This window comes from Myotis lucifugus, unplaced genomic scaffold (assembly GCF_000147115.1).
Source record: "Myotis lucifugus unplaced genomic scaffold, Myoluc2.0 scaffold_132, whole genome shotgun sequence".
In the NCBI taxonomy this organism is placed as follows: domain Eukaryota; kingdom Metazoa; phylum Chordata; class Mammalia; order Chiroptera; family Vespertilionidae; genus Myotis; species Myotis lucifugus.
Window position 1 is genome coordinate 922772 of NW_005871180.1, and position 27680 is coordinate 950451.

Sequence of the window (27680 nt, forward strand, 5' to 3'; positions counted from 1 at the left end):
AACCCCGGGGGGGGGGTTCTTTCCCGCCGCGGGAAATACTCACTGGTTTTGGGGTGAAACAGCGGGGGGAGCACCCCCAAGGGGAGGGAAAACTTTCGGGAAGCCTCCAAAAAACCCCCTGTCCCCCTGAATAAATCCCCCACTCCTCCCCCACAGGGCGGGGGGGCCTTTCGCCGCCCCCGCGCTCCCTCTTTCTGCGGGATACCACCCTGCGGCCCCCCCGGTCCTTCTACCCCCGCCCCGCCCGCGCTGCGCGCCTTCGGGCTGTGTTTTGATTTCTTAAATCTATTACTGTACACCACGGGCGCGGGCTGTGGAGCCAGACTGCCTGGCTTCAGCCCGGACGACCTTCTTACAGGGCCCTTGAGTTGGGCCGATGACTTCTGTGTGCCTCGGCCATCCCATGGGAACACGGCCGTGATGATGATCAATAAGGCCCGCTTTCTTGTTCGTGGCGAACATGTGATGAGTCCACCTGGTTAACGTGTTTAGAAGAGCACCATATACATAGCACCATCTGTTATTCTTTGATCCTTTTTATAGTTTTTATCCTTCACACTTCTTCTTTGCCTCCTCTCCTCCAGTTTTGTTTATTTGGATAATGCAGAGCTGATGTTGCTGGGGAAAAAATTAAAAAAAAAAAAATCTTTAAAATTGGCAGTGGCCAGCCATAGGTTAGCCTTTATGGGAATACTTACAATTCTCTAAGACAAGGGCCACATGGTGTCAGATGGCTTAGCCCCTCTCACTAAAGGAGAAAGAAAGAGAGAGGGAGAGGGAGAGGGAGAGGGGGAGAGAGAGAGAGAGAGAGAGACCACAGCTGTACTGTCGGCCCCAACCTGGGGGCTGATCCAGTGAGTGAGGCGGCGCTGCCAGGTCAGTCTTCCCAGCTCAGCTGTATTAGTGGGTGCGCTTGTTAAGATGAATCAGGCTACACACAGGACCTGGTTTATTGGTGGTTGCGAAAGGCACAAATAGGCGGCAGTGCGTGGTAAGCACCCTGGGCACAGTGTCTAACCTGTTCCAGCTGTTTACTGACAGGAATGACTTCCTGCCCTGGACTGACAGGAATGACTTCCTGCCCTGGACTCCTTGGCATTCTGTGGTGGGTAGTTCTCCCACAAAGGCACCGGCTGGGCTCAGTGAACAGACGGACAATGCCAGGTGCTCAGTGAGTGCATGTTGCCTGAACAAAGGAACCACTGAGGCCCATGTTCATTTCTCTTCACTCACAGTGCTAGGGACCCGGTGCTGGTGCCTGGTATGAGCGTGTGAGTGAGCTAGGCTCCAGGACTGACTGCAATCCTGGGATTAAGGCAGAGTTAGGCACTGGGAGACCGCAGTCTACCCGTGGACAAAAGACCTGCCTTTGTGAAGTTTACACTCCATTCAGGAAACCAATGGCAAACAAGCAAACTATATAATAAGTAAGTTAGATAATAGTGGTAACTGCTAAAGAAGAAACAGTAGGAGAGAGCAAAGGGGATTGTGTGTAGAGTGTAACCTTAGATACGTGATCAAGGAAGATTTGGCCGAGATGAGAATGAGGTGAAGACTGCTGGCTTGAGAGGGAACCATGCGGCTATATTGGGACAGAGTGTTTCCGACCGAGTACAGGAAGTGGAAAGGAGCGGGCCTGGTATTCCAGCACCATCAAGGAGGTCAGTGTGGCTGGAGCAGAGTGAGAGGGGAGAGCAGTGGAGATGAGGTCAGAGGTTAAGAGGATGGTACCAGATTACTAGGTGTGGAACCTAGATTACTGAAAGGACTTCAGCTTTGACTTTGAATGAGATGATTCTGTTTTCCATCGGGAGCTCTCTGTGTCCCACCAGTTGCCGGTGGAAATGGGCTTCTTGTGATGTCAGGAGAAAAGGAATTTTCTGAGACTTGCACAGGACAATGGGTGGTATTTATTTGCATGGAATTAAATCCTTGAGTTTCCAAGATCCCCTCTCCTCTGTCCCACCATGGAAGAAGTCCAGTTGTGTCTTCAGCAGAGCGAGGATTAGAACTGTTGCCCAGAGTTTCTATTCCATATTTGCACAGTCCAGTCTAGCATCAGGCTCCCTGAGCTTGTGTTCCCAGCTATAGCCCATTCCATGTGGGGTTTCTAGGGCCACATGGCTATTGAGGGAATATGGGCAAGTGCAAGGAAACAGGAGCAAAGCCAGAGGAACAAGAGAGGGCCAAGAGAGAGCACATTTTTTTTTTGTCTGAGGAGTTTAACTTCCTCAAATTCCATGTGCTTGCAGTGGCTCCACCCCTTCTAGTCAATTATCTTTGTTCCAGGCTAGACTGACAGGCAAGTATTTTCCCTACCTCACCCCAACTTTACTGCTTGTGTGTTCATCTTTCCTTTGTTGGACCCCTCCCCCCAGGGATCTGCAGGACATGGAGCAGTGGTTTCCTGGGGAGTGCAAAGTTGCAGCTTCCTAGTAAAGCTGCCCTGATGGCCATGCTTATAATATCTGGCCCTTCTTTTGCTCCTTTCCTATCTACACTAATAAAAGAGAAACATGCAAATTGGTGTCACTCCACTACACCCACCAGGCAATCAGAGCGACTATGCAAATTAACCCAACAAAGATGGCCGTTAATTTGCAGCGGAGAAGCCAAGCCTCACTGCAACCACAGCGGACCAAAGGCCTGGGTCCCGGGTGCCGGAGGAAAACCGGTGCCAGCAGCCAAGGGAAAGAAGGCTTATTGCGCGAATCTTCGTGCAACGGGCTTCTAGTCAATACTAACAAGCCAATTATAACAGTAACAATACAATGTGTTTTTTCAATACCACCAAGCAATTCTCCAAATTCTCAGTGGATTCTGACTGGGTATTCTACAGTTTAACTCATTTCTGACACTGGCTACCTGGAGGTAACATCGGATCCCAGAGGTTAGGGCAGTGATGGCGAACCTTTTGAGCTCGGCGTGTCAGCATTTTGAAAAACCCTAACTAAACTCTGGTGCCGTGTCACATATAGAAATTTTTTGATATTTGCAACCATAGTAAAACAAAGATTTATATTTTTGATATTTATTTTATATATTTAAATGCCATTTAACAAAGAAAAATAAACCAAAAAAATGAGTTTGCATGTCACCTCTGACACGCGTGTCATAGGTTCGCCATCACTGGGTTAGGAGCTCAGTCCCACAGGACTACCTTTCTTCTTCTTCTTCAGATGCCAATTGCAAGTCCAGGTTGTCATCTATTCTTCTGACCACCAGCTATAAATTGGAAGTTTCCAAAACCCCTTCCACAGGTTTGATTAACGTGCTAGAACAGCTCACATAAATCAGGAAACAAGTTTTCTTACTAGGTTATTTGCTTATTACAAAGAATATTAAAGGATATTTATGAATAGCCAGATGAAGAGACACATAGGGCAAGGTCCAGAAGGTTCTCTGGCACAGGAGTTTCTGTCCCTGTGGAGATTGAGATGTACCAACTTCTCTGTGCATGGATACGTTCTTTTTTTTAATTTTTCAAAAATATATTTTTATTGATTTCAGAGAGGAAGGGAGAGGGAGAGATAGAAACATCAAAGATGAGAGAGATTCATCAATTGGCTGCCTCCTGCACCCCCCCTACTGGAGATTGAACCCACAACCTGGGCATGTGCCCTTGACGAAAATTGAACCTAGAACCCTTCTGTCCACAGGCCAATGCTCTATTCTCTGAGCCAAACTGTTTAGGGCACTGGTCGGCAAACTGCGGCTCGCGAGCCACATGCGGCTCTTTGGCCCTTGAGTGTGGCTCTTCCACAAAGTACCACGTGCGGGCACGCACATACAGTGCGATTGAAACTTCGTGGCCCATGCCCAGAAGTCGGTATTTTGTGGAAGAGCCACACTCAAGGGGCCAAAGAGCCGCATGTGGCTCGCGAGCCGCAGTTTGCTGACCACAGGTTAGGGCATAGATATGTTCTTGTTCATCAACCTGTAAACTCTCTAAGCTCTCTAAACCTCATACATTAGGGATTTTATGGATGCTTCATTATGTAGGCAAGATTGAGTAAATCATTCTCTTTTGGTGATTAAATCATCCTCTACCTCCTTTCTGGTGGGAGTGGGGAGTGGAATTGAAAGGTCCAACCCTCTAATAGTGGCTGGTTCCTCTGATAATTGCCCCTATCCTTAAGGCCTTTCTAAAAGTCACCTCACTAACAGACTCGGGTGTTGTTGAAAAGAGTTTGTTATGAATGACAAAAAGCCCTGTTCATCTTTTCCATGCTGAAGCTATTTAGGAACTGAGGACCAAAGACAAATATTATAACAAAATATGTCCCCATTGCTCTGTTGTTTAGGAAATTACAAGGGTTTTGGGAGCTGTGAGGCACAAAGACCAAAATATCTATTTATTTTAAATCACACTATCACAGATGGGAGGTCATGAGGGGATTGGAGCAGAGGAATTACATAATCTGACTAATCTTTCCTTTTTTTAAAAAAAACATGTTTTGATTACTTTTAGAGAGAGAGGAAGGGAGAGAGAAACATTGATTGGCTGCCTCCTATAGGCTCCCTACGAGGGATCAAGCCCGAAACCCAGGCATGTGCCCTGACTGGGAACTGAACCAGTGACCTCTCAGGTAGGACTCAATGCCTGATGCACAACCACCAGGGTGATGTAACTAATCTTTCACTAGGATTTCTCTGGTTGCTGTTTTGATTATAATGAGGATATGGGCTGAAATGGGGAAAACAGGGGATGTAGGGGAGGAAATAATATTTATTGACTCTTTTAGGATCTTGACTGAACATCCTCCACTACCTATACCCCATAATAAAAGGCAGATTAACAGGAGAAAATCAGAAGTTTAATAACATATATATTTCCTGTATTCATGGAAGATGCCTAGCAAAACTAAGTAATTCCCTGAAATAGCTAAAGCCACCACCTTAAATGCCATTTCCACACCTATTAGCACACTTAATGTTACCTAACCCAAGTTTGTGTGCCTGATGCTTCAAAAACCAAAACTCAGCCCAGCCCAGCTAAAGACAAAAGAAGTTGTTATGGGGGTTGGGGGCAGGGGGGATTGGTGGGGGGTGGGGGGGGGCGGGGAGGAGGCTGGAGGGGATCAATGGAGGAAAAAGGGGGACATATGTAATACCTTCAACAATAAAGAATTATTTTAAAAAAAGGAAAATAATCAATCTTATAACTGTAGCCAAAGGCCCAGATTAATGAATTAATGTAAACATAAAAGAAAAATTTCAACAGTTTGTTTCAGGGTCTAGCTTTGGCTATCCCCTGTGGAATGTATGTTATCAATTAATGTATTGAATAATAATAACAATAATAATGGATAGTAATAAAAATTTTAGAAGACTTTAAAAAAGGTGTAATGGGAGGTAAGCAGGGAAAGTGTAATAAACTGAGGTTTGTCTTGCAGATTTAGGTCAGTGCCTTCTCCATTGATAAGGCCCTCTTCCTATGATCTAGTCATTCTTCTCTTCCTGGTACAGAGGAGACCCTTAAACTGGAGATTTCCTTTATATATGTAAATTTCTCTTACAAAAGGGCAACCTTTGCTGTTTTCAGAGCTTCTCCTGTGTATGCAATTTCTCAAAATAATTAGCTTAAAAAAAAAGGCATATTTTGGGTGCCATCCACTACTCTCCTAAAGTTCAAAAAAGAGGTCTAGACTGGCTATATCAACTTGGGAGTAATATCAACTTGGGAAGGGTCCTGGGTTCAATTTCTGTCAAGGGCACATACCTGAGTTGTGGGCTCGATCCCCTGTAGGGGGTGTGCAGGAGGCAGCCGATAAATGATTTTCTCTCACCGTTGATGTTTCTATCTCTCTCTCCCTCTCCCTTCTTCTCTGAAATAAATAAAAATAAGAAAAGGCCAAAACTCAGAACACCAGAGTGTAGAGTAAGGAAAGATTTATTGATTGAGAAAGTGCCAACTGAGAACATGGGAGACTTAATAGTACCTCAACTCCATCTTGCTCATTGGATTAGGTTAAGGGCTTTTAAGGGGTTGGAGGAATACATATGCAGAAGTGCTGGTGGGGCAAGTTTTTTGTTAAAGGGGCGTCAGCACTGGATCTTCCTGCACAATGAACACTTCACTTCGGAAAGGGTTCTGGTGTTCAAGTTCTGGTTTGTGCCTGGCCTTTCTTTTGGGGGAGAGGTTCCTGGTGCAGCAGCTGGAGGTCAAAGTTCTCTCCTCTGCACAAGCTTTGGTTTCGGTTGGTCTCTTTTCTCTGAAAAGTAACTCAGTATCTTGTTAAACAGGATAGGACCATTTTGAGCTGGTTCTGTGATTACACTGATGCCATTTTCTCTGACTCATTCATTAATGGGTATTTATTAGGCTAGAATTTTCTAGGATTCCGTGAGAAGTGTCATGCCAGTCTATTAGTAAATATTCATTGATCTGTTTTCTATAATAAACACATTAATTTTGTATCTAGTTTATTAAAAAACGATAATTATTATTTTTCCAAGACTGTATTTTATGCATAACAGCCAAGCTATTATTTAGAAATTAAATCACTGAGACTATAAATAAAAACTGTGTAGGAAGCACTTACTAAATTTGTTGTGATGTGGGTTTTAATTCTAGGCAGCAGGGTTGTCATCTATAATTAGAGACATTGGGATCTAATGGGAAACTGAAAAATGACCCTTCATGTCTCACTTGGATTCTGAATGAGCCATATCTTTCTGAATCAATCATACAATAAGTTAGGACTCAAGGGACCTTAGAGCTACAGATTTGTTCTCACTAGGTATGGAGATTAGGAGCCTGTCACTCCAGGCTTATACTGTTAGATGAGTTATTTACTCTCTTTGAGCCTCAGTTTCCTTATCTTCAAAACAAGAAAGTTAATATCTCTCTTAAAAGATTATTGGGAGGATAAACTGCGGGGAAAATGTGTGCGTTGATGCATATATCTTAACAAAGCACATTGAACAAGTTAAGTACTCAATAAATAGGCACTAATATTATTTTAGATGCTTGAGGAGGTATCTGTAAAATTTTTGAACTTAACTTTAAAATATTGTATTGTAGCATTATAGTATTATGGCACCAGAAGGAATAACTGAAAACATTGTTTCACATTTTAAAATCATCTCCTGAAAATATTTTGGGAGTTTTTTGTACTTAAATTGTTTTCAAGCTTTTTTGAGATATAATTGATATATAAGATTATATATTTATAACATTAACTACTCACATTTCATATACCTACTGCCCACAACAGATTTTTTGCATATAGAGAAAAGAAAGAACACACATGTTCAAGCTTAATACAAAACTGAAGTTGAGTGAGTCCTCTAGAGGCACGGCCACTTGAATCTCCTTTTCCAGTGAATTTTCTTTCTCCTGATCTCATGCAAGTCCCATGAGACTTGCATCCAGGGGAGCAATGGACAGCCACAACTCATCCGGGCTAGTCCCCGGAACCTGTCTCCAAGGACCCCTTTTCTCTGACTTTCTAGTGAGTTGACAGCAGCCCCACCTTGGCTCACTTTTGCCCAGAACGTTTCTAGAGCCAAAGCCGCCCACCTAGGCGCTCTCTCCTTGCTGCTTCTATCTTAAGCCCTTCCTTGTTTCACTGTCCCCAACTTTAATAAACATACTGTCAAAAACAAAAAACAAACAAGTTGAATAGTAAAATGGTGCTATTTGGCACTGGGGAGGCAGAGGGTTGCATTCATAGGCAGGAAGGTGAATCACAGAGCTCTGTCAAAGGTGCAGCACTCGGATAAAAAGAAGCAGGTAAAGTTGAGGTGGCTGTTTGTTAGTGTACACATTGCATCAGTAGTGGTACCCCCCGCACATGTTTATTATATTGATGTAGCAGCACTCAGGGTCCAGAGAGGAGGAAAAACCTCACCAGTATTGGAACACAGAATATTTTCTTTTCTATACTAAACATTAACGAGGATTTTTAACTAGTAAAAGGAAGTAAAGGGTGGGGGCAGACTGGAGGAGGTCAAAGGGGAAAAAAGGGGGATATATGTAATACTTTCAACAATAAATAATTATTAAAAATAATAAAAATAAATTGGGGCTGATGATAATAGAATTTACCTCATAGGTCTGGAATGAGGATTAAAGGCATGCAGCCATGAGAATGTTTAGAGCAGTGTGCAGCATCGGATTCTAGTTTTATTGACTTTTTTTTATGAAACTAATGAAACAGATGTACTTGAAGTTTATTTAGTGGAACTGGAAGATAGTCAAGATCAGATATTAAGTGAAAGAAGGCAGTTAGAATGGATCCCATTTTTGAGTATTTGTATATGTGTATGCACACGTACATGTACATATATGTATACATGTAACTTGTTTTTCTTTTTGATGCTTTTAACATTTTTTCTTAAAAAAACTTTTTTAAAAAAGACATGGAAGACACATCTCAGTGCAAAAACACGAGCACCTTCCAGCCCACCTTTTGTTGGTTCATGAGGACTTTTCTGGAGTCTTCCCTGAGCAGCAGGGCTCCAAGCTATAGTCATTTTGATGTGACATGGAAGGCAGTGCAGGCTGCTCCCTCTAAAAATAAGCAGAAAGAGTAAACAAAAACAACAAAAAACAACAACAAATAAATAAATAAAAGGAAGTAAGATGGTAAAAGAAGATTTACGCAGTATTGTAGTTGCAAATGCAGAATGTAGTTGTGACCCCAAAAGGCTGAGATTAAGACCACTTGAAAGAGTGTTACCGAACAGAGGACCTAGCCCTGAGTGGGTCTGTCTACAGGGCTGGTAGCGTGCGGGTTCCTGACTTTGTGCAGAAAAAAATTTTTTTTTAAAAAGATATTTTATTGATTTTTTACAGAGAGGAAGGAAGAGGGATAGAGAGTTAGAAACATCAATGAGAGGGGATTGTTTTAGCATGGGAACAAAGCAAACAGGGAGAGCCTAGGCTGGGCTGCCCTACCTCTCTGGGCGGTCTTGGGAACAGGTTCAGGGGATTAGCCTGGGACGAGCTGCCGCTGACCATTGTTCCCCTCATTGCAAGTCTCGTGGGGATTCTCAGAGTTTAGGAGATGGATGCCTGTGAGGGAAGAAGAGAGGGAAGAGGAAAAAGGGAATGGAGTGGGCTGCTCCCCAGAGGGAGAGCACTTGCTGGGTACTTTGTCTTGAGGCTTTTATCTCTTTCCAGCTGGTGGGGATCTTATGGGAGGTCTTAGGGGAGGGTTTCAGCAGAATATTCATCCATTTTCTAGGTGTGTTTCTTCTGGATCGTGGTCTCCACTGATTGGTCAGTGTCAGGGCAGGGGTTGTTAGTCCTTGCAGCTGGTCCTGGTGTCACATGCCAGGTTTTGCTGCTTTTCTGGGCCTGGAGCTGAAATACAACTGAGGCCCAGATGCTATCTCTAGGAAGGTGACATTCTGTATCTGCTGTAAGTTGCTCTGCCAGTTTGTTCCTATAGTTTGAAAAAAAATTAAAAACATATATACCTTCTGTATTCAGAAGGCAATACCCAGGAAAACTAAGTAATTCCCGAAAATAGTCCAAGTCAACACCTTCAATTCCATTTACAGCTAAAGACTAAAGAAGATGTTGGGGGAAGCAGGGAGCCAATTTTGGGAGGTAATTAGGTGTGGTTATTATGCAGATTTGAGCCTGAGCCTTTTTTATTGGTGAGTTTCTAGATATTGAATCACCCTGTTCTACTTGGTACCTAGAGATACCCTTGCAGATGGAGATTGTCTTATAAATGCAAATGTCCCTTGCAAAAGGGCAACTTCTACTCAGTTAGCAGAGCTCCCCCGTGCCTGCTGTTTTTTAAAAACAACCAGCGCAAGATAATGCCCAAGAGTTATATTTTGGGGGCAGCACATTCTGTCCCCCTTCAGCATGAAAATGATGGGAGGCATTCCAGAGCCTCTCCTGGGTTCCAAACATTGTTTCCCTGACATCACTGTCTACCAGTCACCCACGTGCCCCTTGGTAATAGGAAGCACTCACTCCAGCCCTTAGAGTGACCACTTTCTCTGCCTTTGGTTAAGTGTTTCTGGGGAGGGAGCATTCTCCCCTTGAGAATGAAGACCTCCAAACTAGCAGATCACAAAGATGTTGGGGCAGAAAGCAACAATTCCAGGAGTAGGTTATGAGGTGTATTGGCAAGAGAAGTCACTTCCACTTCTGCTGTTTGATTCCTAGACTTATAATGTGGGTCCAGGAATCAACCTGCCACCAGGTGGCTGGGTACCCTCCCCCTCCCCCCCCTCTCTCTCTCACACACACACACACACACACACACACACACACACACACCTCAGTGGTTAATACTACCATACTGGGGACTTAGTAGGGACTCAGCACTGATCTTTGCTGTTGACTAATTAGACACTTAAAGCTTGCCTCAGCCAGGCCTGCCTTGGAAAGGGGAAGACCATGTTGTTGAGCTCCATCCCTGACACCATAGACCTTTTGTTTTGCAGGAGGAAAATGTCATCTCCTCACCGTGCACACAACTCTGGAGAATGGCTGCGGAAAGCACCGCCGGGGCTTTGCATTCTTGGCATGGCCAGAAAGAATGCGCAGCGACACTCAGGGCCCAAGATTTCCTCTCCCAACAGCACTGTGTTACTGAGAAAAACACAGGCCCCTGCAATGAATTAAACCAAATCTAAAATACAGTTTTCTGTGGAAAAACACTAAAAATTTTCACTGACATTAAGAGGTACATTACTGATGCTCCCTCTTTGCCCAGATGATACTGTTGATGAGGTCTAGCATCAGTACATATACAGGGTGTCCCCCAAAATGTATACATTCTACAACAGCTGATAGCTCAATTTTGAAAATGAAATGTATTTTAATAAACACTGCATTTATAAGCATTCAAAATGTATGTATACATAGGTGAGAAATATATATATATATATTTTTATATATAAGGATATATTTTTATTGATTTTTACAGAGAGAGTTGAGTCAATGGCTAAACAAAGTTAACAGTCAAAATTATTTCCATCTTTTTAAAAACAACTCATCTATGCCCTGGCATTGCCCCACTGGCTGCACCCTCTGGATGACCGTGGCAGTTCTTGGCATCATTTCCACATGTGGCAATGTCCAGAGTCACACAGGAGACCTCTTCCCTCTTATCCCTGTGTAGGACAGAAGCGCAGACACCCTGTCTTCGGAGCTGGCACTGAAAGTCTGATAATTCTACTGGGCTTTTATTGATTTATTTTTTAGCTGACATTTTATTTTATTTTATTTTATTTTAATATATTTTATTGATTTTTTAGAGAGAGGAAGGGAGAGGGATAGAGAGTTAGAAATATCAATGAAAGAGAAACATCGATCAGCTGCCTCCTGCACACTCCCCACTGGGGATGTGCCCGCAACCAAGGTACATGCCCTTGACCGGAATCAAACCTGGGACTCTTGAGTCCACAGGCCGATGCTCTATCTACTGAGCCAAACTGGTTAGGGTTTATTTTATTTTTTAATACATTTGTATTGATTTCAGAGAGGAAGGGAGAGGGAGAGAGAGATAGAAACATCAATGATGAGAGAGAATCATTGATTGGCTGCCTCCTGCACGCCCCACACTGGGGATCAAGCCCACAACAAGATATGTGCCCTGACCAGAAATCAAAACCTGGCCTCCTGATTCATAGGCTGACGCTCAACCACTGAGCCACACTGGCAGGGCTAGCTAACATTTTAGAAACTGATAGCTGTAGTAAGTTTGATCAACCTCTAAAAGAGAGGTTGCATCCAGAATATTGGCCTTCTGGTTACTGTTTGAGATGCCTGTTGTTAAAGCTCTGTAGGAGGAGTGTACAAATACTTGCTCCTGCCCTGCTCAGATTTTTTAAGAATTGAGTTTGAAAATCAAATACAGTGCAGTTACATGATCATTGCAAAGAAGCAGCTCTCAAAGTTTTGGTTTAAGGACCTCTTTATGGTCTTATAAATTATTAGGGACCTCAAAGAGCCTTAATTTAGGTTCTCTCTATTCAGTAATCATATTATACATCTAAAAGGAGAAATTTATTTTAAAAAATGATAAGTCAATTCTGTGTTAATATAAGTATATTTTAAAGGAAAACATCTGTTTTTCAAAACAAGACTTTAATGAAACTAGTGTCACTTTTTTTTTTTACATTTTTGCAAGTCTTTTCAATATCTGGCTTAAGGAAAGATAGCTGAATTCTCATTCAGTCCGCCATGCAGTCACATAACCTGTAGCCTGGGAAACTCCACGCATCACTTGTGAGAGAATAAAAGTGGAAGAAGCAAACAAAATCTTAATGTTTTTATGATAATAATTTTGACCTTCTGGATTCTCTGAGTGTCTTGGAGCCCCAGGGGTCCTCAAACCACAGAATCACTGTCTTACAGTATTTTCACTTGATATTCCTGTGCATAATTTAGAATGGCTTCAAGTGGTAGCACACACAACACAGTAGATGATATACTAAAAGGGGGCTTATAAATCGAAATTGTTTTTGGTGGAAGTGGAGTTCTTAGAGTGCCACAAATAAAATAATGTCCTGAGGCTGCCACAAGAGGATGGGGTTTCATGTAAAGCTCTACTGATGATGTAAAGTTAAGGGGGTTCCCCTCCAAGGTCCTATCTCAGTCCCTCTCCCCATGGAGGAAGTCCAACTGTGTCTTTAGCAGGGCAGGAATAAAGGCCACTGCCCATAGTTTCTGCTCCATATTAAAGTCCAGTCCAGTGCAGCATCCTGTGGGTGGAGTCCGCATGGGCCTGGGTCATGTGGCTGCATAAGGCCACCGGGCTATGGAGGAAGAACAGGTGAGCAGATGGGCAAGTGCAGGTCACAGAGCAAGCAAGAACAAGAACCAAGGCAAGAGAGAGAGAACTCTCTGTCTGGAGATTTTAACTGTTTTTATGCACTTCTGATGGGGTCCAGCCAATTCACTGTTCCTCAGGCTAGGCTGACAAACATGCACCTTTGTTGGATCCCTTTCCCCAGCGATCTGCAGGGAGTGGACCGGGGTTTCCCTGGGGAGCGTGAAGCCGCAGCTTCCCGGTGAAGCTGCCCAGATGGCCATGTTTATAATGTCTAGCCTCCCCTTTGCTCTCTTCCTATTATAAATATTAATAAATTAGCTAATTATGATTATAACAGTATCTCAGAAAATGGAAATGAGTATCAGTGGAGCAAAATGCTATAGAAAATTGGGTAATCCAGCAGAGTCTTGGTGAAAACCTCAAATTATCAACAGATGGTTCAGAGGTTTCCTCACTTTATTAACCCTTTTGAATCTTTAAAACATAATATGATTTACACAAAAATATACTCACTAATATATATTTTTTAAAAAATCTACTACATAAAACACATTTAATATTCTTTTTTTTCAGACTTAACATATCAGATGATTTGAAAGTTGGCTTTTTCAGCACAGACCATGCTACTCAAACGGATTCCAGTGAAATTTTGCCATTAAATGAGCTATGCTCATCTACACAAAAACTAGTGAAGGTAATCTGGATTAATTTGAAACTTCTGGGATGATTTTTAACAGAATTCATTGCCTTTAGGTCTCTTTCCTTGACAGAATTGAAATGATCAAAAATTTAAAAATATTAGCATCTTTTACAAACTGAGTTAGATGACAATTGTGCTTTTAAAAATTATCAATATGAACCACAACTTATATTTATGTCATATTCATGTTGTGCGCATATATATATATATATATATATATATATATATATATATAGTTTAATGAGATGTTTTGTTACTCTCTTTGGAATTCTTTTTACATCTGTGAACATTTGCTATGTATAATACTTTTTAAAAATTGTAGAAGGTAGAAAGCAATATAATGAATAACTGTGTTACCCAACATACAGTTTTGTCAAATAGTTCCTTTGGACCCATTTTTTGGGGGGGCCTTTTTTGATTGTAAGGAAATAAAGCATTTGCCCTAGCGGGTTTGGCTCAGTGGATAGAGCATCAGCCTGCAGACTGAAGGGTCCCGGGTTCCATTCCAGTCAAGGGCACATGCCTGGGAGGTTGTGGGCTCAGTCCCCAGTAGGGGGCCTGCAGGAGTCAGCCGATTAATGATTCTCTCTCATCATTGATGTTTCTATCTCTCTCTCCCTTCCTCTCTGAAATCAATAAAAATATATTTAAAAACAAACAAACAAAAAAGAAATAAAACATTTCATATATATCAGACATCAAGAGTTAATATTAAAATTGCTAGTCAATAAAATTGTCACATGGGGTAGCACACTACTATAAATACTCTTATGTATTTTGTTTCTGTTTTTTCACTTAACAATAGAACTTGAAAATCATTGTATATTTCACAAGTACATCATATTATAAAATGCATAATTTATTTAGCTATCCCCTTATTGATGGACATTTTTAAAAAATATATTTTTATTGATTTCAGAGAGATGAAGGAAGAGAGAGATGGGAACATAAATGATGAGAGAGAATCACTAATCGGCTGCCTCCCGGGCATGTGCCTTTGACTGGAATCAAACCGGGGACCCTTCAGTCTACAGGCTGATGCTCTACCCACTGAGCCAAACCAGCTAGGGCATGGACATTTTAAAAACAATGTTTTCATTGATTTCAGAGAGGAAGAGATAAGGGGAGATAGAAGTATCAATGATGAGAGAGAATCATTGATCGGCTACCTCCTGCACACCCCACACTGGGGATTGGGCCTGCAATCCCGTCATATGCCCTGACCGGGAATCAAACCATGACCTCCTGGTTCATAGGTCGATGCTCAACCACTAAGCCACGCTGGCCAGACATGCGGTGTAAATTCTTAAAAGTGGAATTTCTGAGTCAGAGGATGTATGCATTAGTCGTTGTAAGGATATTGCCAAACTGTCCTGCATAGAGACTGCACCTATTTGCACTCCCACTAGTAATTTCTGAGGCTGTCCCTTTCCTATATAATGCCAATTTGTTGTCTTTTTTAATGCCTTCAGGAAAGTTTATAACTGTATTCTTTTGCAACTAGGGGTGTCCAAACGACTAAGTTCTGATCAATAGAATTGAGATGGAAATGTTGTGTGGCAGCTTTTGGGCACCTTCTTAAAGACACAGTTCACATGCACTTTCTACCACTTTACTTCTTCCTCCTTCTGCCCACCCCCTTCCTTTTCATTCTCCAGCATCTTCGAGTTGTTGGTTGTGTTTTGGTCATATTGTATCTGAGTTTATAGTCTCTATGGGAGTCTGTGGTTCAGCAGCAGTTTGACTGACCACACCAGGATCCCTGCTCTTCTTTTCTTCAGAACAAGTAGTCTATAAGGGCTGTTTTTTTTTTTTAACTTATTTCTTAATTAATTTTATTATTCAGGAGAGCACACCTGGGCTGATTTTTAAGACAAAGTCATCTCGACTTGTTCCTGCAATTTAAGGAGTTTCTTAAGACTTCACTTGCTCTAGGATATATTTTTAATGATTCCTCAACATAGTACCCTTTATAACAGCCGTGGGGAATCTTTTTTCTGCCATGGACCATTTGGATATTTATAACATCATTTGCGGGTCATACAAAATTATCAACTTAAAAATTAGCTGCTGTATTTGGTCAAACATTTCATTAACTCACCTCTAATGCCTTGGCAGGGCCAGACCAAATGCTTTACAAGTTGACAGCATGATGTAAAGAGAAAGGAATACAAGTCAGTGCCTGTCCAAATCTGGGCCTCCCACTTACTGGCCACATAAAGTTAGACTAGTTAGTCACTTAACCTCTCGAAGCCTTGATATCCTCACCTGTAAAATGACACCTTGCACAGAGTATGAGGATCCTAAAATGAGATTCTTCCCAAGATGCTAGTACCAGGTGTCAAATTCCAAAGTGAGTGTGAGTTAGATCCCATTTGTAGAGTTTACAAAGGAAGTGTTGCACATAAGATCAGTGACTCTTAGCTCTTGAATCAGATCAAGGGTAATATAAAAGGGGATCAGGAAGTGAAGAGGAAAACTTGCTGAAGTGGTTTCTTAAGAAAACACTATTGCTATGATCTTTGTGGGGGAGAGGGTAACAGAGGTGATCTTCCTCAGCTGACAGCGAGTAAGGCAGGCTTCAATGGAACTTGAAGTGTTTGCTGCTATTGTGCTTGATCCGTGTGTAAGGAAGTTAAAGTGGGCTGTGACAAGAAGATGGCACGGCTAAGTTGCGATCAGTCTACACTTCAGAGTGGTTGAGGTGAGGGATGTGTGACTGTTTTCCATGGACCATATGTGGTCTATGAGACAGAGAGAGAGGTTAGCTAATGTGGGGTCATTCTGGGTCCTATCCAGAAGAGTGATCTAGAAGGACAGAGGACACCCAATAGCAGGGAGAGGGGAAAGGAGAACTCCAGATTCATAGGAGCTGAAGATGGAGTAGCAATGATCACCAGAGTAGAGAAGCATTTGCTTAGGTCAACCTGCACCCACAGGAGAGAGGGTCCTGGCCATGGGAATCGCTAGAGAAACTATGTCAGTGCCCAAGGGAAGGAAAGTTAGTTCCCACTACCTGCCAGTCCTGGGTGACCTGCCAGCCACTCCACCAGGGAGGAGTAGCCCTGCTTCTTTATTCCTTCTGCTTTATCCATGTTGGAGACACAGTAGCTGAGTGTGGGAGGAGAGGTGAGGGAGAGCTCAAGAGTGAATCACACTCTTTTCCTTGAAGACAGGCAGCTGCCAATGACTGTCTTTAGCTTGGAGTACAGGGAGAAGCCTTCTCTATGAGTGAAGTTGAAGTGGTCATGTTAACTCATAGTGGTCATATCCCAAAAGCTACTTTGAGGCTGTGATTTGGGTGATGGTAGGACTTTCTATTCCTAAGGATGAACAAACAGTCATGGAATTGCCTAAAGTTTTCATTCAGGGGCAGATGACCTAGGAATATATTTTAAATGGACGGTGGAAAACAAGAATACATTGTGTTTTGGTGATCACATATCATAATTAGCCCTAGCCGGTTTTGCCCAGTGGTAAGAGCATCATCCGCACCCCCCCCCCCCGCTCCCCCCCTTTCCTCAGTCACATACCTGTGTTACAGGTTCAATCCCTGGCCCCATCAGGGCAGGAGGCAACCAATCGATGTTTCTCTTTGTGTGTCTCTCCTCTTTCCTTCCACTCTCTCTAAAAAAGAAATCAATGAAAACAATATCCTCGGGTGAGGATTAACCATTAAAACCCCAAACACCACCAACAAAACCCAAATGGAAACTAATCAATATACTGGTTATATATTTAAGTGGTTGGCTAGTGGATTCATAACAAATGTGGATTTTGTCCATCTTTTCTGATCCAAAAATCACATCTTGAGAATTATACCTTTGGGTTATGACAGAGGATCATCGCACTTTATTCTGTATGAGAGTACATTACTAGTGTTACCTAGTGGGACAAGGAGGCCTTGGTTCTAGTCTTTTTATTTTTCTGTTAATCCTCACCCGAGGATATTTTTCCATTGATTTTTTAGAGAGAGTGAAAGAGAAAGACAGAGAGAGAGAGAGAAGCACGGATGTTAGGGAGACATATCGATTGGTTGCCTCCCACAAGCGCCCAGAACAGAACCAGAGCCAGGGATCGAGCCTGCAACTGAGGACCCTTCAGTCCGCAGCTCTATCCACTGAGCAAAACTGGCCAGGGGGGTGCTAGTCTTCTTGAAGGAAAGATTTCAATCAAGGGACAAAGTATAGAAAAGCAAGCATGAATTTACTGACCACAGCAAAAAATATACTTAAGACAGTGAAAGAAGGAAGGGCATAGAAGAAGCTATGGGAGAGCCTAGGCTGGGCTGCCTTGGCTCGCTGGGAAGTCCGAGAAAAGGGGGCCTTGGAGACAGGTCCAGGGGGCTAGCGTGGGATGAGCTGCTGCTGCCCATTGCTCCCCTGATTTCAAGTCTTGTTGGGTCCCTTGGAGTTTAGGAGATACATGCCTGTAGGAGAAGGAGAGGGGGAAGGAATGGCACAGGGTGTTCCCCCTGAGAGAGAGCACGCTGGGACCTTCATTTTCAGGGGTTTTAAAGGCTGGGCGTTTAGGGGAGGTCCTAGGGGTGGAGCAATAGAATATTCGTCAGCTTTATGCTGTTGTATCAATAGGAGATTTATTCTCTTAATTTGTTTGTCCTTGGGTGTGGTTGGCAGATGGCACTTAATTGGGTTTCTGTTATTGAGTTTCCCTGAGCAGGGTGATTTAACCCTCTGGTTGGGAAGAAGTATCCTTGGTTTAGGGAAGATAGGATTTACTAGGTGGCTGCAAACTGCTGTTATCTTAGTTTCCCTATTCCACTTGTCCCAGAATTTTCCTAGTCTCTTATTATCTTATAACACTAGGAACCTCTTCTCCCTTATTCCATTAGTAGATTAATTGGAATTCCCAATATAAAGAGTATTTGACAGATAATCTTAAAAGGCAGGACAATCCCCCGACCAGGTACCCAGGTTATATGCCCAGAACCAGGGCATATACAATAATACTCCCTACAATAATTCTGTTTTTCTATTTTTAGATTATTAGATCCCTTCAGGTAGATTTTGGGTTCCTGAAACAGTTGCTTCAGTTGAAGTTTGAGGACCGTATTAAACAGGAGTCTGTCAATCTCTTCGCTGTTCTACAGGACAGGATCCTAACAGTCGAAAGACATTATCAACAGGTAGAATTTCTCTAATTTCCTTAGTGTGTGTTTTTTGTTGTTGTTTGTTTGTTTCATTACCTTTGTTTTGTGTGTGGACTGATCTTGTGCTTAGACATGTATGTACTACAATTTTGAACTTAGCAATTTTTTTAAAAATATATTTTATTGATTTTTTACAGAGAGGAAGGGAAGGGAGAGAGATAGAGAGTTAGAAATATCGATGAGAGAGAAACATCGATCAGCTGCCTCCTGCACATCTCCCACTGGGGATGTGCCCGCAACCCAGGTACATACCCTTGACGGGAATCGAACCCGGGACCCTTGAGTCTGTAGGCCGACGCTCTATCCACTGAGCCAAACCGGTTTCGGCAAACTTAGCAATTTTCGAGGGCAACATAATTTGTATATGTTGCATCCCATATAACAGCTTCACAGAGCTACATATAGCTGCGTAATACATGTAGCTTTACCTTGTGTCAGGAACTTTTCTAAGTACTCTGTATACAAATTTATTTAATCCTCACATTAATCTTATGAAGTAAGCATTATTATTATCCCTCTTTTATAGGTGAGGAAACTGAGGCACAGAAATGTTAATTAACTTGCTCAGGATCACCAGTTTGGGTTCTAGGCCAGACAGCTTGATGATTTGAGATTTGATTCTTAGCCAAAATTTTATATGATCTTGTTTGTGCTTTAATGGCTCATTGGAGATAAGGCATGAAAACTCGACTGCTTTGAGGAATTTCTTAAAATCTATGGTCAGATTAGCACACTTATCTGTCATTATGAATAGACATCCCTCTTATTTATCTGTTATAAAACAAAAATCCCATCTTCATCTTTTGTTTTGTGTGTTTTTTAAATTTTCTGATAAATGATTTTGTTTTATTTTATTTTATTTTGTTTGATTTTATTTTTTAATTTTATCTTTATTGTTCAAAGTATTACAGATGTTCCTCTTTTTACGCCTTCTACCCCCTCCCTCTAACCACTCCCCCAGGCCTTCACTCACTGCTCTCCATCTATTGTTGACCACACCATCCTAAGTATCATACTAAGCCTTTTAAGCACAAGTCCCTTAACAATCCTAAAATGGAAATACTTTTATCCCTGATCTACAAATATGGAAACTGAGCTACCAAGGTTAAGTAACTTGCTTAAGGGCAGACAGATAATAGTAAATGGCACAATGATATTGAAATCTAATTCTGCTTGATTCTAAACTCTATCATTGTTTACAGTCCATGCTGGAATCAGAGATGGTATCTTTCATTGTTATCCTAATAGAGCTGGTTAAATTATTTGATTAATCAGAAAATAAGTAGTTTATGGATTAGTGACTCTAGATTTTTTTTTACATGAGTTTGTCTCATTCAAAAAGTAGAAGGAGCAAAAGAGGATATGAATTGATAATAGATTTTACTACTTTTAAAAATATATGTTTTTATTGATTTTTAGAGAGAGAGAGGAAGGGAGAGGGATAGATAGAAACATCATGAGATGAGACACATCATCATTCAGCTGCCTCCTGCACACCCCCTACTGGGCATAGAGTCTGCATCCCTGACGCGTGCTCTGACAGGGAATCAACCCATGACCTCTTGCTTCCTAGTTCAAGACTCAACTGCTGACCCATACTGGCTGGGCAGATTTCACTACTTTTAAAAGCAGTTATAGGAAAACACAAAAAAGACTTTGATATGTAAAATGAAATAAAATCTTCAAATTATCCAGAGGGACGCTATTGCTTTTGGTTAAGTGTAAGTAAAAATGGAATGTGCTATAAGAGCTATAGCATAAAAGAAATAATAATAAAATGAAGTTCTTAAGAGACTGTGATGATTTGAATGATTTTATACTGAGCTCCTGCCTAGTAGATGTGTGAGAGTTGTATTTGGAAATACATAATGGTGCTCCCTGTACTTATTTCTGGTTTGCAGAATGAAGAATTAATAAGAAAATGTTGCCATCAGCAGTTGGCAGATGCCATAGCTGTAGTCCGAGGAATGTACAAGGTAGGTCTTAGGGTGGTCCTGGGCAAGACCAGCTTTATATCTTGGAAGTGCATATAGTGGGGCTCACTTTGACTTCCCAGTCTGAGTTATGTCAATGTAAAATAGTTCAAACCTGTAGATAGTTTTTATAAGGGTTTATTTGAGCAAAACTGATGACATATGACAGGGAAGTAAGATCTCAAATGCTCTGCAGCATAACAGTTTTGCAACTTCATTGCATTTATTGGAGGTGAGAAAAAGCAAGGTGGGGATTGGATTGCAGGATAGTTAACGAGATTATGTGCTTTCTTGAGGATGATTAAAGTTTACTTCAAAGCTGTGTTAACCTAAATGCACAGAAACAATGGACAGAGCTGGCTTAAGTTATAAAAGCCTGGGGCATGACTACCCGCTATGACCTGCCCAGTTAGGAATTTATGATTAGATCACCCTGTGAGGTTACTTTCCGTGAAACCCCTTTTGTTGTCCAGTTTTTACCTTTGAAGATCTGTTGTCTCAATTTTCAGGCTCCTAAAGAGGATTAGGCGTAAGATTGTTCATGTTCACATTAAATTTAACAAAACAACACTTTATGGTAGCAGGTAAAACTTTTCAGAGACTGGAGAATTCCAATCTGTTATCCAAAGTGCCTGGACAGGTGATGAGTAATCCTGATTGCGTGGTGAGCACGCAGCTGGACAGAAGCAGGTCAGATGGTCTTAAGAGAGAGTTCATTGGTCCATAGTAAATCCCAGTGAAGAATCTCTGACTCTTGATGGAGTAACTCTTCTAATGACACGGACACTGTCTGCCAGACTAGTGCTTCACTCCCCTACGTAATGGAAAAATCATAATTTTCAATGATCGCTTTTTAGGTTTAGTAAAGACCTTGTACCTCTTATGGTAGTTATTAATCTTTTCTTTCATTTCAATAGGATTCTATAAAGAAACATTTATTTACAGCAAATTGTGCATTTCTCATAGCACAACACATTTGTGTTTAATTATATAATTGCTTGTTATAAATCTCTGTTCTGTGCCAGACTGTAAGCCTTATGAGGGCCAGATGTGGTCTGTCTTACTCACTGCTGTGCCCTGCCTCTTAGCAGTGTGCCTGGTATGTAATTAGCAATCAGCTCGAAATGGCAGATAGGCCTTAATTGCCCAATTTGCCCTCTGGTCTCATACTCTTACGGAACTTCCATATGTACATATGTAATAAACCTGGCTATTTTCTCTTAGATAACTTAAGAAGAATTGCAAAATGAATGCCTATATTTGTGGCAGATGCTCGTCACTCAACAGTCATTTTCCCTCCTCCATTTATTTATTTATTTATTTATTTAGTTAGTTAGTTAGTTAGTTAAATCTTTATTGTTGAAAATAATACATATTCCCCCCCCTTTTCCCCCATTGATCCCTACCCCCACCCCACACCCACCCCCCTCCCAGCCTTCACCACTCTATTGTCTGTGTCCCTGGGTTATGCATATATGCATATAAGTCCTCTGGTTGATCACCTTTATCCCCCCTCCCCTCCTTCCCCTCCCTTCCCTTTGAGATTCTGCACTCTGAATCTCCTTTTTTTTTTTTTAATTAGCAGAAGCCCTTCTTACTGTACAAGACAAAATGCTAGATCATTTCTTTCTCATCTTCCTTTTCAGCTATGGTACTCTCATGGGCAAAGTCAGTTGTCCGTGGACCTGAAGGTAAGTTGGCTGTGACATTTGGGAGCAGGTTGTTTTCTCTCATTAAAGGAGACTCGTGGGAGGAAATACCCTTCTTTTTCTTTGTGTGACCTTGTTACATCTCCTTCTGATGCTTGGAATTGGTGCAGCCAACCTAAAACCAAGGACTGAGACATTCACACCAACAAGCAATTTCTTAAATACATTTGTGGAATAGATGACTTCTTTGGATGTGCTAAGGATGGCAGAGGGGAAGACTGCTCTGTCAACATTCTCTGAGTCTATGCCCAATTGTGTTTCCAAAGACGGCCTTGACACTACCTTCCCGCACCTGCTCTTCTGCAATGCTACCTGGCTCCTCCCCCACCAGAGGTGGAGCATAACTCCCCTCCCCAGAATCCCGCTGGACCCAGTGACTTGTCCTAAGCACAGAACGTGGAGGAAGAGATGCTGCACGACTTGGGAGGCCAGGTTGCAAGAAGCCTTGCAAATGCATTAGTATACCTTTGGAATGTTTGCTCTCTGGGTTCCCCTTTCTGATTCCAGCCGCCATGGTGTGAGAATCTCTAGCTATTTTGAGGGTCTGCATGGGGGTGCTGGGTGCACAGGCCCAGCTGAGTCCAGCCTTTAAGTCATCCAGTCTCCAACCATTCATTTTTCCCATCCAGACATTATGAAGCAGAGAGAAGCCATCTGCAGTGCCTGCCCTAATCCCCTGACCCACAGTGTTCATGAACATAATAAATAGTTGTTTAAGCTGATAGGTTTGGGGAGATATGTTATGCAGCAATAAATAGATAGTTGGAACAGTATCCTTACATTCACACCAACAAGCAGTGTCTTAAGTACATTTGTTGGATAGATTATTCTCTAATGGTTCTGGCAGAACAGTTACAGCATTGTGGTTGACAGCATGATGTAAGTTTTAGAAAAAGGACTCCGGAGTCAGACCACGTGGGTTCAAATCCTGACCCTGCACTTAATTGCTATGTGACCTCAGGCAAAGTATTGACTCTCTCTGCCTCAGTTTCCTTATCTGTCAAATGAGGATCACAAAAGTACCTGCCTGATAGGCCTGTTCTGAGGATGAAATGAATTGATCTTTGTGGAGCACTTAAAGAGTGCCTGGCACATGATATTCCATTATTAGCGTTTGTTAAATAAACACTTTCACATATTCATAGCACTCCTTGGTGTTGGTATCTTTTTCTGTCCCTTAATTATTCTATCTTAGTTTTTAAGTGTGTAGCTTTCTGTCTCTTGACTGCAGATTTCAGATATGATAAAGTGCCCTTAAGACATCTGTCATTATCAAATTTTATTATCGAACCTTATGATATTGGCACTTTGGGAGCCAAAAAGGTCAAATGTCAGCAATTTCATAAAAGTGATGACAGCAAGCATACTTACTTTATATCTACTCTTACAGGGAATGAATACAGTGTTTCAACATTATGCATAATACTTGCTGTAGATACTCTCTGGCTATTTCTTTTGCTAAGAGACTTTTAAAGAAAATCATGACTACATTTCCATTTTATGAAATGTGAGTTTTATGCAGCTACTAAGAGGCCATATGATTTTTTTCTTAACCTATTTATAATTAATAATGTGGTGAAATGAATTGATTTTTTAATGTTAAATCAACCTTTCTTGGTATAAGCCCAACTTAGTCATAATATGCCTTTTTTTTTTTTATTAATTTTTAAAATTGATTTTAGAGAGAGAAAAAAAGGGAGAGGGAGAAAGAGAGAGAAACATCAGTTTGGTGTTCCACTTATTTATGCATTCATTGGTTGATAATTGTATGTGCCCTGACTCCAAAACTTTAGTGTATGGGGACAATGCTGACAATGCTCTAACCAACTGAGCTACCTGGCCAGGGCTTTACACACACACACACACACACACACACTTTGAGTTTAATGTGTTAATATTTTGCTTAGGATATTTTAAATCTACATTTATTAGTGAGGTCACCGCACTTTCCCCCCCATTCTTTATTGGGTTTGTTGTCAGGGTTCAGGCAGCTTCACAAAATGAGTTGGGAATGTTATGCCCATTTTGTTACTTGGGAGCATTTGTGTAAGATTAGAAATTTTTCTGCCAGAGGAGCCAGCTGGGCCTGGAGAGATTTATTGATTGACATAGTTTGGACTTATTCAATTTCCTTAAAGGTTATAAGACTATTTGGGTTTTCTATTCCTTTTGATTTAGATATACTGAGACATTTGTCCAGGGCCTTGTCTGTTTCATTTAAACTCAAAGATTTGTTGGAATAAAGGCTTAATAATATATGCCTTGTTGCTGTCCTATGTTTAAAACCCACTCCATATTTTTTATTACTATTTTATTCATTTTCACTGACTTTTTAAATATCTCTTATGCTTTTTATGACTAGGAATTCTATTTGACTCTCTATGCTTGGTTGTTTAATTTTTGTTTTTATGGCTCTTATTCTTTGCTCATAATTTCAGTGTGGTTATTTCTAATAACATTTTTAAATATTTTTGATTTATATTCTGTGTTTCACAATTTCCATAACTTCCATCTTTGAGGGTCTGATAATGCTGGCTGTCATTCATGATATGTATTTTACTTTTGGGTTTCATGATTTTTGTGAACTCATATTTTTGTGGGAATTTCTTGGAGGCCTGGAATAGAAGTGAGTTATAGTTTAGAGAATATTTATATTTGCCTTTGTGAGACTCCTGAATCTGTAACCGTTTTAAGCTAATCCTCAACCTGAGGTATTTTAAACCACCCAGAGGAATGAAATTGGGCTGCAAAACTGTGTGGGCCATCTTATGCTTATAAAACTCAAGAGATTTTTCCTTCCCTATATTTGGACCCAGGTTTCCAACAGAGGCAATTTCACTTTCAGTGGAGTAGGAGGGGTACAGCATCCAAGGTGGTTACTTCTAGTTTGTTTTTGTATCGAAAGGGTGGCCCTTAGGTGTCTCAGTCTTACTTAGAACTGACATGCTGAGGAGGACCTGAGTAATTTTTCTTCTCTGTGCCTGTAAAGAGGTGTAAACTAAAGTTGAAATTTACTTGGTTTAGTGATGCTCGAAGGCCAGTTTCTGTCAATGTTCATACTTCCCTGGATTTCTACATCCACTTAATTTTGGCCTTAGCATCCCTTACTTTGTCAGCTTCTAGGCGCATTTTACTTATCTTACCCAGAATTTTTGTTGTTTACAGTGGGAGGGTAAATCAGAGTTCCATGAATTTTTGAACATGCTTTCGTAGTCTTTTGTCTTCAACAATTTCTGAAATACTGATATACTTCTAATGTGAATCTAATATTCTAAAAATGTGGCTAAGTGACTTTGGTTCTTTATATATACTTTTTGTACTTATAGGAGTAGAAAGTCCTAAAATGATTTCAGTGCTTTATAGTCATCAGTTTTTCATACTAATATGTGCTGGTTAAGTATGCTTAGCCAACAGTATACTAGTTGTGGTTAGTTGGTTTATCTACTTTAAGAATTGGTTTAATGACACAAAAGTGATTATTTGAATCCTTGCTTTGGCTTTTTAGCATGACCTCAGACAACCTCCCTAATCCTGGCCACCCAGTTTGTTAATTAAGGCTTAGTCATAAGAAAGAACAGAAGAGTATTGAAAAAAAAAAACAAAGTGTACACTTTTGGTTAAGATGTAACTTTGGGGTGCAGGCTAGAAGAGGTCAATGGGGAAAAACAGGGACATCTGTAATACTTTCAACAATAAAGGTAAGTTTAAAAAAAAAAAGATGTAATTTTTGATTGCGTGAATAACTCTCTGCTGCCCCCTAGAGTCCTGTTAAGGATATAGGTACTCGTACTTTTTCAGCTATGGAGCAATCCATTTAACTTTAAAAGCAATTTCTTGTGTGGTATTATAATATTTACATTTACAGGTAAAAGAAAATATTTTTCTAGAAATGTATCAATTTAGATTTAAATAAGATAACAGAAAATATTCTAGGTATTTCAAACAAGGATTTAATAAAGGGATTTAAGAGCTTATAAAAATCTCTTGGAAAGACGGGAAGAGTAAAAGTCAGGGAGAATGTTGCTAGCTTTCAAATTAATAACCAATTTTCCAACATCATTCAGTGAATATCTTTTCCTTTTTTATTGAGTTATGATGTTTTTCTCATGTTTAAAGGTAAGTCGAGTTGGGCATATTAAAATTTTTAAGAGTTTACTGAGCACAAAGCTATTTGAATCTGGCAATGCCCAGGGGAAGTGGCCAGGAGTGCTCCACAAATAGGAGCTATGGGAAGGACTTACTAGAGAAAAGGTGGGAGCAAAGCAAGGGAACTTTGACTGGCAGGAGCTTGAGTGATTACCTTATTTGGGAAAGCCTAGGTGCCTGTTTGTGATTGGTTGCCCTTAGTTTTTCATTTCTTAACTTTAAGGCCTTTACTGGCTTTGGCTTGGTTAGGCTGCTAAGGTATTAGAACCACCGCAGTCTAACGGCCTTCTCATCATATATCAACAATAAGGTTTATCTCAAGGCTACGTGTGCTATTCTGTTGCTCTCTGTTAACATGATCTATGCAGTGTTGTGACCCTCCATTGCATTTTTGTATTTAATATTTTTAGAATTATAATATGTTTTGTTTTAGAATTATAACATTTTAATATCAAATAAGTTTAGGTCTTTTTTCATTATGTCTCTCAAAAATATCTTTGCTTTTTAAAAAAAATATATTTTTTTATTGATTTCAGAGAGGAAGGGAAAAGGAGGATCATTGATTGGCAGCCTCCTGCATGCCTCCTACTGCAAATTGAGCCCACAACCTGGGCATGTTCTCTGACCAGGAATCAAATTGTGACCTCCTGGTTCATAGGTCGAAACTCAGCCACTGAGCCACACCAGCTGGGCATATCTTTGCTTTTTTATTCTTCCAGATAAACTTTATTTTTTTACTTTCACTTAAAATATCCCTCCCTTGGAATCTTAAATATATATATTTATTGACTTTTAGAGAGAGAGGAAGGCAAATGATGAATATTTGGCGAGCTGAAGGAAGATGGGAGGAAGACAAGGAAGTGTCCTATTTGACAGTATAGAGCAGCAGTTCTCAACCTGTGGGTCATGACCCCTTTGGCGGTCGAACGATCCTTTCACAGGGGTTGCCTAAGACCATCCTGCATATCAGATATTTACATTACGATTCATAACAGTAGCAACATTACAGTGATGAAGTAGCAACAAAAATAATTTTATGGTTGGGTCACAACATGAGAAACTGTATTTAAAGGGCCAGAAGGTTGAGAACCACTGGTCTAGAGGCATAGCGTGCAAGGTCAAGTCAGTCAACTGTAAGTGGTTGGGTATGTCTGGAAGATGAGAGGGCTGTGAGAAGTGACACAGGAAAGTGAAGCTAAGGAATTAATATTTTATCTTGAAGACATTGAA

General features: G+C 41.0%; 1 protein-coding gene across 1 annotated transcript in view; it reads left to right on the top strand.

Moving 5' to 3' along the window:
- CUNH10orf67 (chromosome unknown C10orf67 homolog) overlaps window positions 1-27680 on the top strand; it is a 156539-nt gene that overhangs the window by 75832 nt on the left and 53027 nt on the right. The window contains exons 2-5 of the mRNA XM_023758550.1: window positions 13326-13446; window positions 18455-18598; window positions 20524-20598; window positions 22242-22286. Of these exons, the coding sequence (XP_023614318.1) occupies window positions 13326-13446; window positions 18455-18598; window positions 20524-20598; window positions 22242-22286 (385 nt within the window). The remainder of the gene's footprint in view (window positions 1-13325; window positions 13447-18454; window positions 18599-20523; window positions 20599-22241; window positions 22287-27680) is intronic.